The 13427-nt window shown below is 50.0% G+C and overlaps 6 protein-coding genes across 6 annotated transcripts; 4 read left to right on the forward strand and 2 right to left on the reverse strand.

The window, feature by feature from the left end:
• Positions 1–3586: 3586 nt before the first annotated feature.
• Positions 3587–4122, forward strand: LAESUDRAFT_283403 (uncharacterized protein). Its single transcript, XM_040901828.1, has 2 exons — positions 3587–3950; positions 4015–4122. Exon 1 carries the CDS (start codon positions 3646–3648, stop codon positions 3901–3903), a length of 258 nt encoding a protein of 85 aa, XP_040762520.1. The 5' UTR covers positions 3587–3645; the 3' UTR covers positions 3904–3950; positions 4015–4122.
• A 53-nt stretch (positions 4123–4175) lies between these two features.
• LAESUDRAFT_727638 (uncharacterized protein) lies at positions 4176–5029 on the forward strand. Its single transcript, XM_040909260.1, has 7 exons — positions 4176–4269; positions 4330–4415; positions 4475–4510; positions 4573–4587; positions 4658–4732; positions 4811–4871; positions 4939–5029. The coding sequence occupies exons 2-6, from the start codon at positions 4337–4339 to the stop codon at positions 4840–4842; spliced, it is 237 nt and encodes a 78-aa protein (XP_040762521.1). The 5' UTR covers positions 4176–4269; positions 4330–4336; the 3' UTR covers positions 4843–4871; positions 4939–5029.
• Positions 5030–5447: 418 nt separating this feature from the next.
• On the forward strand, positions 5448–6022 carry LAESUDRAFT_813895 (uncharacterized protein; the record flags this gene model as incomplete). Its single annotated transcript, XM_040914539.1, has 5 exons — positions 5448–5661; positions 5722–5751; positions 5815–5829; positions 5911–5943; positions 6003–6022. Exons 1-5 carry the CDS (start codon positions 5580–5582, stop codon positions 6020–6022), a joined length of 180 nt encoding a protein of 59 aa, XP_040762522.1. The 5' UTR covers positions 5448–5579.
• A 2115-nt stretch (positions 6023–8137) lies between these two features.
• On the forward strand, positions 8138–8637 carry LAESUDRAFT_813896 (uncharacterized protein; the record flags this gene model as incomplete). Its single annotated transcript, XM_040914540.1, has 3 exons — positions 8138–8216; positions 8280–8309; positions 8373–8637. 3 exons carry the CDS (start codon positions 8138–8140, stop codon positions 8543–8545), a joined length of 282 nt encoding a protein of 93 aa, XP_040762523.1. The 3' UTR covers positions 8546–8637.
• LAESUDRAFT_283489 (uncharacterized protein) lies at positions 8584–9300 on the reverse strand. Its single transcript, XM_040901829.1, has 3 exons — positions 9155–9300; positions 8703–9014; positions 8584–8656 (listed from the first exon to the last, which is right to left on the reverse strand). The coding sequence occupies exon 2, from the start codon at positions 8993–8995 to the stop codon at positions 8705–8707; it is 291 nt and encodes a 96-aa protein (XP_040762524.1). The 5' UTR covers positions 8996–9014; positions 9155–9300; the 3' UTR covers positions 8584–8656; positions 8703–8704.
• Positions 9301–9704: 404 nt separating this feature from the next.
• On the reverse strand, positions 9705–11873 carry LAESUDRAFT_727639 (CMGC/MAPK/ERK protein kinase). Its single transcript, XM_040909261.1, has 11 exons — positions 11583–11873; positions 11495–11529; positions 11417–11447; positions 11299–11367; positions 11219–11251; positions 10870–11166; positions 10738–10817; positions 10607–10688; positions 10340–10543; positions 10144–10277; positions 9705–10046 (listed from the first exon to the last, which is right to left on the reverse strand). The coding sequence occupies exons 1-11, from the start codon at positions 11748–11750 to the stop codon at positions 9890–9892; spliced, it is 1290 nt and encodes a 429-aa protein (XP_040762525.1). The 5' UTR covers positions 11751–11873; the 3' UTR covers positions 9705–9889.
• Between the last annotated feature and the right edge of the window lie 1554 nt (positions 11874–13427).

Raw genomic sequence — 13427 nt, forward strand, 5'->3', positions numbered from 1 at the left:
CAAGTGAGAAGAACTCTGACGAGAATATTAGCATAGGAAGGATACAAATGCAAACAATTCTATACATACTTCTCAGGATAATCAGCGGAGTAAGTGAAAAACCTAGAAAACATTCACCGCAGCACTCCGTCTCCACATTGGATCAACATTCTGTGTTCGTAAGCGTGCATGAAGTCCAGATCGAGTGCGAGCAGCCATATCGCATGAAATAGTTCACGCTTGCAGAACCGGAGAATGTCCATGCTAGTGAGTTCACCATACGTTTCTTCATACCAGTCTTGGAAATTATTGGGTAACTTGAAAGATAGAAATCAGGTAGCTTTCAGAAGACATAAATTAATGATGCATACTTTAGAAATATATGTGAAATGGCAGCATGCCCCAGACCGCCGTCGTGCACGTGTGTACTTTGATTGAAAGCTGAATGAGATGTAAATGGGCTACAATGATGCCATTCTGAAGTTGGCTAAACATGTAGAATCTGACCAGAGCATGATAGGAGCAATGGCGACTTCAATATTATCAGAGTCGCCAGATGTTTTTGCTTCCGCACGAAGTTTTGCATCTTCTTCAAGGAAGGCATCTGAATTATAAAGCTCACTGTAGATGCGAGTATCCTCAGTCGATCCTGTGTCATCATTTGTCTGCTGCCAGAATTGTTTGAAGGGCTGCCAGTGATAGGTCTTTGCATCTGGATCCTCGCAAACCTTCTGAATGATATCAACCAGCCATCGCATGTGAATGTCTCCCACTTCAAAGGTAGGAGCATCGTCTTCGAAGGTTTTTGTCTTCTCTTTAGGTACAGGAATTTTTACTGAGCACTGTCGCCAGCCTTCAGGGTGAGAGAAACGACTTTCGTCATCTGCAGAGTCTAGACGGAATAGCTGAGTCACAGTACACCATTGCGACATCAACACTGAGAGATCAAAGTCATCTGCACATACTGTATAACCTCATTCACAAGTCGATCTATTTCAGCAAGAGACTTGTTATGTGGCCCTGTAGTGCTCCACATAACAATATGCGCAGTAGTAGCGTTATCGAACGGGTGATACCAAGGCCTTGCTTTCTCCTTTTCCTTCACCTTCTTGAGACTCGGAGAGTCACAAAAGTCATCAAGAGAAGTGGTATCAGTTGGAGGGTAGGAGGGAGGTGAGGAATAATGATGGAACACACCAAACTCATTTGGTGTGGTGTCGTATATTGGCACATTTTCAATCGATGGCTGAGATTCATTGGGAACCTCTTCACATGAGATGGTGTGAGATCTTGTAGGACAATTTATGAGAGGCCTGGGTATGTGTGCTGGAAGGCCACGAGTAGATGATGGCAGAAAGTCTTGGAGTGCATGAGGTGCACGTCTTTGACGGCCGCTGTGGCTGAGAGACAGTGCAGGTTCTGGTGTTGCTACCCTCCCTGTGGATGACCTCTGCGTGAACTCAGGTGCAGGCTCATTATTCAAGTGATGCTGCAATCATTGACCGTGCATGCGCTCAGACATACCATGACTTACCTCATCATCCCGGAACTCATTCTGATCTCCCAGATCTCTGCTAGCCACTCCATCCCTCTCAGCCCTTGGAACCTTTGCAGCCCTAGCATTTTTCATGTTTGCCACATGCTTCTTGACAGATGATACGGTTGCTGCCTTGACAGATGAGCATAAGCTATAGTGTATAGTGAGACCTCGAGCATCTTTGCAGGTTTTTTTGCAAGAAAAGCAGGTATAGGAAGGCATAATGATGAGTAGTGAGATATACAGGACAATAAAGTCAGTCAACAGGCACGTCGAGAGACAACAGCATGGATGGTGTTGCGCGAGCGCAACTTGGCGCAAAGGCGTGTCAGTCATGTGATCACATAAAGTCGCTCAGCCTGAAAACTGGCCTCATCTCAGTCTATCTCATCATCTCTCATCTCCAACATCATCTCGGGCCAACTCTAACTTTCATCTCAGACCAACTCTAAATCTCAGAACGCACATGGCAAAGGTATGTCATTCTGGCACCTAGGTCATAGACTTACATCTTTGCAAAGCCATCCGCAACGAAGTCAGCGGCATAAGCGAAGCATTCTGTCAAGTCACAAAAAGCTAATCCACCGAAATCATTGACGAAGAAATGGCCCGCAGGTGATGGCATCACGAGCACATGACCAAGCCGATGTTCATGCAGCCGTGAAGCCGATTGGTGGTTCGGCGTGGCTACCTCCGGTCCGGCGCAGGTGGCTAGCGGATAAGTGACCGAACCGTGGCAACACTAGCTACAAGACTCCCAATGAAGGGGTCGAGTCTCTCAATGGAGAAGTCACTTATAGATTGTGGTGTAGCTACCTGGTATATATACATGTGGGTAAAGACCTCATATACCGGGTCTAGGACCTCTGGTATCTACAGCCACTGTCTACTTACATAGATGAGTAATACTACAGTATCTAACTGGCCAATGACATATTTACTCAGTGTCGTATGATACTCTATGAATATCCTGATTGGTCAATGTCCTATCATACGATCCCTTGAGATTATATCATTGGACATTGTCCTTCCATACCCTTCTTCATATTGTGATCTTCGTAGATTACTTGGAATATATTATTCCTTCAACACATTACAGATCAGCAAGTTCCCATTTCTTGCAATCTTCGAGTCGTCAAAATGAAGCAGTCATTCAAATATATCATCTGCCTGTTAGCTTTGGTCAATACCTCACCGGCTATACCTGTGGATGGTGAATGCCACTGTGGCTTGATGTGATATCCATGTCTGACCATTGTGCAGTAGTCGCTAGACGTGACGACATGCTGGCTGTGTTCAAACGTACATGCCGCAGATATATCTCACCGCGTACACCTCCGATTGAGCAGTGCAACTTTGTTTCCAACAGGTGAAGTTTGCGATGATGCCGCTGGCCTCTGTACGTCTTCATCGTCTTGAAAATTCCATGTACCAATAATGTGCGCTCCCACAGTGGGCAAACGTGCAACCGTTTGTGGCTTCTACAGCGTAGCCTATACCGACACTGAAGGTGTGACGGAGTCACTTGTTGATAGACAGGAGGACTTCGAGCCTGACGTCTCTGTTGACTATTCATATAGCCCGGCTTACAGATCGAATGAATGAGGTGCGTCCGAACCTGCCACTCTTCCGAGTAATGCACTCATTCACGCATCCTAAGAATTCTGGGTTGCAGATTTCGTTCTCACCACCCTGATTGTGATCAGTGTATCAACATTCATACATGTATTCGGCTTCATCTAACCAAGTACCATTTGTCACGCCGCTCACTCGGCGGATAGTATAGTATGAATGTGGGAGGACGCATTGCTTCCTGAGCCAGAGGCTTGTCAACCCACCTAACCTTCATTCATCGCTGCTTGAGCTCTGCAGCAGAGGCAGTCGGAGACTGGAGCCGCTCTTATCCACATTTGGGAAACAATGCTCCACAGAGGTTGACCACGTTCATCATGTCTAATGTCCATCCTACATTAGACATGCAATTGAGCTAGCAGCATCTGTTCGGATCAGAGACTTATGTTGAACAACGGCAGCCAAGACCGGTGCCACGTCCAATAACTCACGACACCACTGGGGATTTGGGTACAAACGAGCAAGGTAACGCTACGTTGACTACCTCCTTTTTAACCATGCCACTTCAGGGCAGGCGGCGCAGCTCGCACACCCGGCGCTTATCCGGCTGCCATTCCTGCAGCCCCTGTACCCGGCTCCGATGCCCCCGAGGTCCACTGCTATCCCGCAGTGCCTCCCAGGCCCCAAAAGCCAACAGCTTAGTCCGATGGACTGGAGGTGGTTTGCTCAGCGGCTACAGTCCGATAGATGGTCCCTGTTCTCGCACCAACCCTAGGAATACGAATGCCAACGTACAATGTCTACGCGAAGGCTAGATGACGGCAGTGTAGCGACCGAGGTGGAAAATGTGATTCTCTCGAAGGCAAGCCTCCTCCATTCCTAGTGTGTGCAATCTGATTTAATAAACGGGGCCTCTGAAAGCGCAGATTGCGGTGTACCTTTAGGAAATGTGATCGTAAGCTTGAGACAAGGGGCTCTACGAGGTACTAATTAACCATACGTGGGAGCTATGAGTATGCTAACGGAGCTCGGGCTCCGCGAATGCTGGTATCCGGTCAATGATACATCGCACAAAGCCTCTGATATTACTAACCCTAGTGTTTGTGCATAAAGTTTGTGACGAATTCGGCATAATGTTACTCTTATCTTGTGACATTGTGCGTCGACGTTAGGTATAAAAGGTCAGCATGTATAGCTAGCATGATCCCCCCAGTACCATCGCTGATTCACCCGCATCGAAGTACCACAATGAGCGCAGCATTTAGGCATATTTTTTGCATGCTTCTCCTTGTCAGCGTATCGTTAGCTGCACCGGCTAGTCCTAGAGGTGAGTTCTTGATTTGTTCTGAACTATGTCGTGAGTTTAACTTCCACGCTCTTTCGAAGACGTCAACGGACGTGATATCTTCGTTCTCGCTAAAAGTCGGTTGTATTGCTGAACATATCTGAAGTCCGTATGTCTGACAAAGCACGATTGCATTTAGCCAAGACCGTAGCTGGTAGGGCAGAACATCATGCATTCTGTTAGTCATGAGCTCGCAGTCTGCTTACGCCGCATCGCTGTCACAGTTCAAAAATGCGAGACCGAGCATGGCATTTATGTCGTAAATTATGCCGAAGACGACTTAGAGGAACTGGAGAAAGGTGAGCGAATAAGCCTTGGGCTCTGCACTTTTTCTCCACCTCAAGCTTCCATCTGCTCATATGCCACCGCTGTCACAGTGAAGAAGCCAGAGGTGGACCATAACGTGTAATTATCACATAACCTCCTTGACTCACGGAGGTACGTCGGATTGCTTGAGATGTTCAACCGCGGGGCTGCGGCAAGCGCTCATTTCCTCGCCTCTTAGGAAGGGACCCATTCCGCGCGCTCCAATTCCTACCTCTGTGCTGTCATCTATGTACAATGACGACTTCTTCTAGTACTGTGCTCCAAGCTAGATCACTTTACTTTTTTTGCAGATGCTCCACGAGCTGACGAGAAATCGGAAAATGGCCTAGATGAAGTCCCGTATGCTCTGTGAATGACACCTGAAGGCAAAATTGAAGGAGTAACCCGAGCTGGCATGTGAAAGTCCGAAACTCCGAGGACATCGGAGAAGCTTGCTGTGGCGCCGAAGATAAGTTGGCCGCCAACTGAATTGCCTGTCAAGGCTACTGCAACATTCTCGGACTAGTAGCAGAAACATGCGTCACTAGGTCAGCCGGAGAGGTCACATTGCGTTCTCAGAGCTCTAAGAGGATTATGGATTTCTCTTTTGCCGCCGAGGCTCGCCACGAGGTGATGGAACATGAAGCGTGTCTGGTGAATGACCCGTGCTGACACTTGATTCTGGCCTTCGACTCTACGACGAAATCGGGACGAATAGCTCTCATCGGATATATGCGACTGGCCGCCTGAAAACCGTTGAAATAGTCGGAAAAGTTTCCTGCAGTCACCAGGCTCATTGAACAGCTGCTTGGAGATCCTGTGTCAAATCGCATCTCCACCATGAAGACGTGTTTCGCACCCTTGATCTCCGCCGTACTGCTCATCAATTTAGTCTTTGCCGCCCCTACACTGTTCAGTGGCGGTGAGGGCACTCCAGACACAGTGTCTTCGTATTGGCTTGCTGACCAACGCCTGGCTCTAGGTCGCGCTGATGTTCAACCCTTCGTGAAAGGTCGATGACAATTAATCCATCGCAAAGTGACGTTAGCTAAGCTAACTTGCTTGTATTGAACAGCCAGGGACTCGATTGGTGAGATTCATACAGCCGCGTTGCTTCGTTTCAACTCTGACTGACGGTATTTGACTCGGATACTACTCGCGATGTGAACAGTCCCATCTCCGGATTTCTATCCCTATGAAGACGGTATGCAGTAGTCTTCATAATCATCGTACATGTGGCCGTAACGCTTCGGATCCTTGCAGGCAAGGTGAAGATTGATTAATGCCTCAACTTCTCATCGCCTTCAAGAGTCGGAGAATATTTGAACGGTATATCTAATGTGAATCTTGTCGAATAACTGTGACGACAGTAAAATTTGCAGATCATTTTGTAGCGAATGCATGTATAACGTGGATTGGGTAGGCAAAGATATGTAGCAATGCGACGCTCAGCTTATTGTATCAGATATGTTGGATGATCATGTTTCCATGCCCGTAAGAACTTCATGGCTTCCGCTGTGGGTGAAACTGTTGAATGTTCCGTGGTCGACACATATTGCGTCTATCGGTGCACGAGGATTCCATTTTCTCTCTGTCCATTCAACTTTGTTACGGTGAATCTTATTTCATACGGACAGAGTAAGTGGCTATTCTTCAACTTCGTCGGCTGAAAAGTGCTTAAGACCTAGAGAGGCTGCTCTTTTTGAGGAGAGAGAGGACACAGCCCGAGCCTGAGCTGCCGACTGTCCGAGTGTATGAAGGAATTTCACGGTATATTCGTTTCCTGTCCAAGATACATCATCTTCTGTTGAGTCACAATTCCAATATTGAGACAGAGGAAGAATCCAAGAATGCCCATCTGCATCACGAGCGCACGGACATTTTGAATCCCCGGATCCAGAGCAACTCTGTATTTCTTCGCACGACGGTATGGGATAGAAGAACTCATAAATGGCTTTCAGAATGCATTCGTGTCGGACATCGAGGCAACATAATAGAGAATCGGCGTGCCGGCTCCGACAACTGTCACGACAATCCGATGTCTGAAGTTGTGCGGATTGCCAGATGCGATGGAGACATGAAGCATCTTGGTACACGTGCTACATAATTCCAGAAGCGGTTTGCCATTTTGGTCCAGACTCCACATTATCCGCCACAGCAATCCAAACGATAAACTTGGATAAAGTAATGTGCTATCGATTCCTGGCCACTGCATACAGGCTCTGTTTGTCACATGTCACCGGTTGCAATAGAATCATCTCGAATCCAGCTGTACTGCGCCGCTCTATGGCAAGCGAACTCAATCTTCGTAACAGTCATTTTGAAGTTTATGGGAAAAAGATGTTGAGCGGATGTTCGGTGACACGCAGCGAGACAAGAAGCAGATACTTGCAAAAAACACACACCGTAAGCAACAGAGATATCCGTCGAAATTGTCGTCGTCCTCCGCCCTGCACCACGTTAGCCGATTTGTGAAACGTCGAACGCTAATGATCAGCGACATTTGAATTCAAATGGGCACGACTGTCTCACGCAGCAATTGGAGGCTCAGAGAACACCTGATTGAACTCGATGCTGCAGCCATCATACGCAACTTCGATCGTGTGAATGACTTGTCGCCCATTCTCGTATTCCGGCAGGCCCGCTCTCTCCTCATGGGTGATCCAGGAAACGGTACCCAATAAGGAGATCATTTCAGGTCGTGTGTTCCGGTCCATGCGCTTGAGAGGCGTAGCAGGGCTGGCCACTTTCCATATCTGAAGTTCAGAGAGTTTACCGGATGCCGTGCACGTCTCGTTCGGAGGAAGGAGCTCGGGATGGTCTTGGGGAGTGACCCAGGCTTCAATGATACACCTCAAAAATGGACTGTGTGTCGCGATCTGACGGACTGATGCTAACCTAGTGGAACTTTAAGTGCTTAGTATGTTGAAGCGCTCCATCGGTCACCAGTGACGCAAGTACCGAGGTGTACGTCTTGAATTCCTACATCGGTATTTGTATCTGTACCACGATGCAAAGACTCACATGTCGGACGTTTCGTTGGCCCAGAATGTCCACGCGTACGCTTCCAATACGTCAAACGTCAACGACGCATTTGTCTACTACCAAATGGCGCTGTTTATTTCGGATGAGGATGATCCACTGCCAGCTCGCTCAGTAACTCACAATGATCATGGCGTCCCACAGCTGTGCCTTAGCCTCAGTACACTAATTTCCTGAAGTGCTGCTACGACGATGGGGCCAGGCTCAGTTCCATCCGGTCCAGATAGTGTTCTGGGTTTGCAAAGGTACACATGATGCACGAGGAAAACACTATAAATATTGCGCTACACGGTGATCATCCTCACCTCGGTCTGCTAGCTTGCACGTACAACCGTTTCGACTGCGATACACTCACCATGAAGGCATCTTTCGCATCTCTCGTCTCTTTCCTGCTTCTCGTCAATGCCGCGCTTGCGGTCCCTGCTGCAGTCAACGGTGAGCCCATGGTTCTTATCAAGAGCCTACTGTGGTCTCGCTGATCACCAACGGACTTTGAAGACCGCGTCGGAGGCATGTCATACGCGAAGCGTGAGTTCGTTCTATTATACCCTGAAATTGAAGAACGAGTGATGACTTACCGCCACTTCACAGCGGAAGGCGTGAGTGGTGGATCAATAAATCTGACGACGCTTCCTCTTGTAGTCATGAAACGGAACTCGGCCGGGGACGGCAAGGACAAGGACGGGGCCTCAGCGTCATACCAATGGAGCAGTGCATACCAATATGAAGAAGACATAGGCAATGACGTTTCCGGTGTGCAATGAACCATCTGCTATGTCATACGGTCGGACTTGACAGACTTGATTTTGGCAGATGCGGACTCCTGGACCAAGGCCTGAATCCCGCAGGACGACAGATAGGCGAAGGGCGCAACACTGCCATGAGTAAGCAAAATTCTTCGACCTGCCTATCGATGCGCACATTCATGTTTGTCGAAAGATGTCCAAGCACAAAAATTGATACCCGCTGAATAACGCCATACGTACGGGAAGTCCTCTGTTTGTCCTAAGTTCCGGGGAGTTCGTGTTCAGGTCGTGCTCTGCCCCGTCCTCACGAGGCGCGCTAGTTCTTGATGTACTGTGTAAATTGTATAGAATCGTGATATGATGTCTGATTGCATTGCGTGAGCCAACAGATACGATGTGAGAAATAGCTCCTAGCCAGTTCAATATCAATAAGCGTTCCGGAAATATAGGGAAACGATGTGAGAGCATCTCGATACGTCCAAGTCACCTGAATGGCGCCAACTGAATGAGTCAGGAAGAGAGAAATCCTCGTACTGCATAAAGCGCACTCTTTTGCGACTATGTCAACCTCTTTCTTTGCTATTTCGTTGACAGATAGTAGTCGCTGCGCTTCGAGATGGCACTCACCGTACTCCTTCAGCTTTGTCAGAACGCGTAGATCTCATCCACCGACCGGAAAGAGGGCACATGGACGCGGGCCAGTACCTCTCGACCAAAGATTGAATGCTCTTATTCCATCTTTATCGCATGAATATACAGGCCGTATGGCGAATATAGCAAGATATTGCGCCCTTAGGAGTCTGGAGAGCTTGATTGAGAACGTGACAGTGGAATTTCGTGGTACGCGCTTTCCTCATCTCCGCGCGGTACGAAAGCTGATGGAATTCTAAGGCCTATATTGTTCGCAAGGACCAAAAAGTCACTCACAACGGATTTCACGACGTAAGGGAGAGCTTGAGTGCTCTGACAGGGTCAGGTATAGGGCTTTGACATGGAGATGTCGCGATTGATGTACTTCTGGCTCGAGCCAACGGACCCTTTATCCTCGCGCGCAGACTCGTCGCTTAATTTTGTGCCGTGGAAAACAGATATTAGCGGCCGGGAGCAGAGTTTGATAATGAGTTTAACCTAACCCATTTCGACTCGATCCACCGAACTCGAACTCGAACTCGCAACACTCCGACTACTCTATGCATAACAGCAAACGTCCGACTGATATCACTATGTACATCGACTCAAATAATCCTCCATGTGGCCATCCAAGAACCAAGTCAAATAACTTACGCACAGAACCCACACCCGCACCCGCACCCAAAATCAAAAGTTCTCGCACGCACGCGCTCGCGATGCATCCCCGTGCACTCACACCCTCCCGAGGTGCGTCCCCGCCAGCTCGCGCTCCAGCTCCGCACTCGGGTCGTCCATCACCGGCGAGTCCGCACGCGCCTGCCCCGGTTCCGCATACGCCTGCTCGAGCACGGGCGACGCCAGGATCTCCTCGCGCGTTGGGATCGGAAGGCTGTGTGCGATGAATCATGAGTTGTTAGTTCGATTTTGCTGAGCATAGATACGGTGCAGGAGAAGAGGGTAAGGAGAGGAGGGAAGAGGAGGCTCACCTATCCTGCCTGCGGATCTGGCCCGAAGCGCGTGCCTGCTGGCGAACCTCCGCGCGGAACTCACGCACCTCCTCCACGATGAGTTGCTTCATCCCATCGATCGTGTCCTCCTCCTCAAACCCAAAGTCGAACGTCTGCCCAAGGCCAGGCCGGAAATCAACGTCGCACCGCACATGTAACGAATAAACGAACGCACCTCGTTACAAATGGGCTCGTCCGCGGGGTCGTGCCACACAGCGAGGTAAGGGTGATTCAGTGCCTGCTCGCACGTGATGCGCTTCGCGGGATCAAAGTGCAGCAGCTGGCCGAGGAGGTCGATCGCGAGCGGGTTCGCGCGCGGGAAGAGCGTCTGGAACGGCACGCGCGGCTTGATTGGGAGCGATCGGATGTAGTCTTGTGCCTGAGTGTGTGGTGAGCGTTGAGGAAAGAGAGGTCGAGGAAGAGGCAAGGTAGGATGACGTACGCGGGGAGAGCCTACACGGCGGAGGGTGTCCTCCAAAGGGGTACCAAGGTAGTGGAGAATCTGGTTGAGTTGATCGACGTAGCTAGCGGAGCATCAGCATGTGAGCAAAGGTTTGATCGCGTGACACGTACTCTCTGCCCTTGAAGATGGGTTTGCCAGCGAGGAGCTCGGCAAGGATACATCCCACGGACCAGACATCTATCGCGGGACCCTGCATGTATCGCGATCAGCGAGCGACACGACACGAAAAGCACCTCGCGCACATAGTTCGCAAAACTCAACATGATCTCCGGAGCACGGTACCACCGCGTCGCGACGTACTCGGTCATGAATCCCTGGTTCGCCGCACCCTTGCTGGCAGGCGCACCCGAGCCCGGATTATACCCTCTTGCAAGCCCAAAGTCGCAAATCTTGAGCTCGCAGTCGGCGTTGACGAGCAAGTTGCCCGGCTTGAGGTCGCGGTGGAGGACATTGGCAGAGTGAATGTATTTGAGGCCACAGAGGGTCTGGTAGATGAAGGACTGGAAGTGGGCGTCTGAGAGCGGTTGCTGCGAGCGGATCTGCGCGGGCGGGCGATCAGAGAGTGGGAGGCAGGACGTGTGAATGGCTCACGATGGCGTGCAGATCGGCCTCCATCAGCTCCTCCTGGTGGGATGTGAGGAAGAGGAGCGTCGTAATGGAGGTGAACGCACGTATAAGTAGACCTCGTCAAAGTTTCCGTCCGAACGGAAGACGATGTCCATGTCGTACAAGCAGGTGATCTGGGCAGCGATGAGATGAGAGAGCGTGCACATGCCCTCAGATACACACGTTCTTGTGTCCTCGGAAATGGTGTAGGAGTCTAGAATGTACGTCAGGACGGCTATCGGCCACAGTGAGGCGACTCACTTGATCTCGCGCAGACATCGTTTGGTCAAGATCCTCTGCGGCCGCACGGTCAGACACGAAAGCGGAAGAGCACGCATACACCGTGCACCTTTGTGTTAATGTTGGTGATCTTCTTGATCGCACATCCCTCGCCAGTTCTGCGGTGTTTCGCGGCGACGACGCAGCCGTACGCACCCTGGCCGAGCTCCTTGACGAACTGATACTCAGAGTCTACGACGAAAGTGGAGTTGAGCGCGGTGAATGTGTGTCTCTGCATGGCGGCGGGGAATGTGGAGATAGAGGACGTGAGTGATGTCGACGAGGAGTGGGCGCAAGGATGGAGGGCAGAGAACACAAGGCAGCGGACATTTGTACGAGACGCGATCGATAGCGCGCGCGGTGATGGCGTGCCCCAAATGGCAGGTGTGATCTGCGGTGGGCACTGCATGCTGCAACGATCATCGCCTTGCAGGACAGCCACTTGGACTGGGCGAGCGGGCTCGAGGAGGACTTGAGGAGCGTGCGCGAACGTAGTATGTTGGGAGTGTGCAGCTGACCGAGTCCGAGAGACATCTTACCACGAAACCAGCGAGATTTGGAAGACCTGAATAAACATGCTTGTGGTGAATGAGATGATGACAGATAGCGCTTTGTCTGATACGAGGTCACTGCAATGAGCGAAGCGATCGATCACATACTCATATGTCACGGCGCTGGTCCAACTGCTTTTTGATCTTCTCAAGAGCCATTTGTAGCTGCGTACGACGTCATTTCAAACTTCAAGCATTCAGATGGTCAGCCCACGGACATGGCCGTTCATGAAGACGTCATGGCAGAATAGGCCATCGTCGTACAAACCTTCTGTGTTCACCCTGCTGAATTGCCGATTATAGTCCTCGGCACCAGACCCGCTGCTCCAGGTCGCCTCGGCGAGTACGTGAGGGAGGAGCTTCGTCACTTCATGCATAATGAGCCTTCCGTCCATTGCAGGACATAAGTATGTATGCGAATATCAATACAGAGACGGTACAAGTTTACAAGTCAGATAGGGGTCACCCCATTATGTCCGCACGTTGACTAATCCGGTCCCTGAATGGTAAATCAAGGACCATAAACAGGACTACGTTAACGTTTGAATTTGAATTTGAACACTCGACGGACACATCAAGCACCAAGAGCAAGGTCCTCAAGCATCCATATGCCACTCTCTTTGTAGTGCTCGAGTTATTCTGTGCTGTCGATGGTCCGATGACCAGGCGCTTGCTCATCATTGCAAAACAAGTTTCGTTGGACAGGAAGACGCACGACGGCGATGGTACCTCATCAGAGGCATTGTATGCGTATGCGAGATCCGTCTGTCATTACGACGGAAATTCTGACGTTGCCTCCATTCCAACCTTGTTCCTTGAGAGCTAGACATCCGTTAATGAGCCGCCGTACGACAGATTTGATAATACAATGTTCCCGGCTAAGAAATACATCACGGTGTTCCATTGAATTGGATAAGTTGGATAACGGATGCCTGGTGAGCACGATATTGCCGGCTTGACAGACTTACGTTCTATATCGCATTAACCAGCATCACAACAGGGGTAGGTGCCATTAATAGGTTTGATTAAAAAAAGGGTACAACTCCGCCGCAACGGTGACAGAACAGGAACCTGCACAACGGCGTTTCATAGCGCAGCAAGCATCTGTCAGTCTGAAATTATACTTGACGAAATATTGTGTCATCCGACCTACATTTTGGCAGTTGGTGATATCCCGCCGTCATAAGAGACAGCTTACGGCGTCCTGGCAGACGTCAATGAGACGCCAGACACATTGTGTTAAAAGGGCGAGCTTGGCTATGCACCGATCCTATCCCCACCGTCTGAGAGCCTCTAAGACCACACGCACCATGAACGTCCAGGTCGCATTCTCCCTCTTCGTCTTATGCATGTGCCGCTTTGCC

Source organism: Laetiporus sulphureus, assembly GCF_001632365.1.
Source record: "Laetiporus sulphureus 93-53 unplaced genomic scaffold LAESUscaffold_30, whole genome shotgun sequence".
NCBI lineage: Eukaryota > Fungi > Basidiomycota > Agaricomycetes > Polyporales > Laetiporaceae > Laetiporus > Laetiporus sulphureus.

Bases quoted from the DNA above. Each gene is read 5' to 3' on its own strand.
- LAESUDRAFT_283403 (XM_040901828.1), top strand. From the start codon at position 3,646: ATGCCACTTCAGGGCAGGCGGCGCAGCTCGCACACCCGGCGCTTATCC.
- LAESUDRAFT_727638 (XM_040909260.1), top strand. From the start codon at position 4,337: ATGAGCGCAGCATTTAGGCATATTTTTTGCATGCTTCTCCTTGTCAGC. The intron at 4,416-4,474 runs GTGAGTTCTTGA...GCTCTTTCGAAG, and splicing joins TGCACCGGCTAGTCCTAGAG to ACGTCAACGGACGTGATATC. The intron at 4,733-4,810 runs GTGAGCGAATAA...CCGCTGTCACAG, and splicing joins CTTAGAGGAACTGGAGAAAG to TGAAGAAGCCAGAGGTGGAC.
- LAESUDRAFT_283489 (XM_040901829.1), bottom strand. From the start codon at position 8,995: ATGCTCTCACATCGTTTCCCTATATTTCCGGAACGCTTATTGATATTG.
- LAESUDRAFT_727639 (XM_040909261.1), bottom strand. From the start codon at position 11,750: ATGCAGAGACACACATTCACCGCGCTCAACTCCACTTTCGTCGTAGAC. The intron at 11,530-11,582 runs GTGCACGGTGTA...GTGCGGCCGCAG, and splicing joins TCACCAACATTAACACAAAG to AGGATCTTGACCAAACGATG. The intron at 10,047-10,143 runs GTGAGCCTCCTC...CATCGCACACAG, and splicing joins CAGATCCGCAGGCAGGATAG to CCTTCCGATCCCAACGCGCG.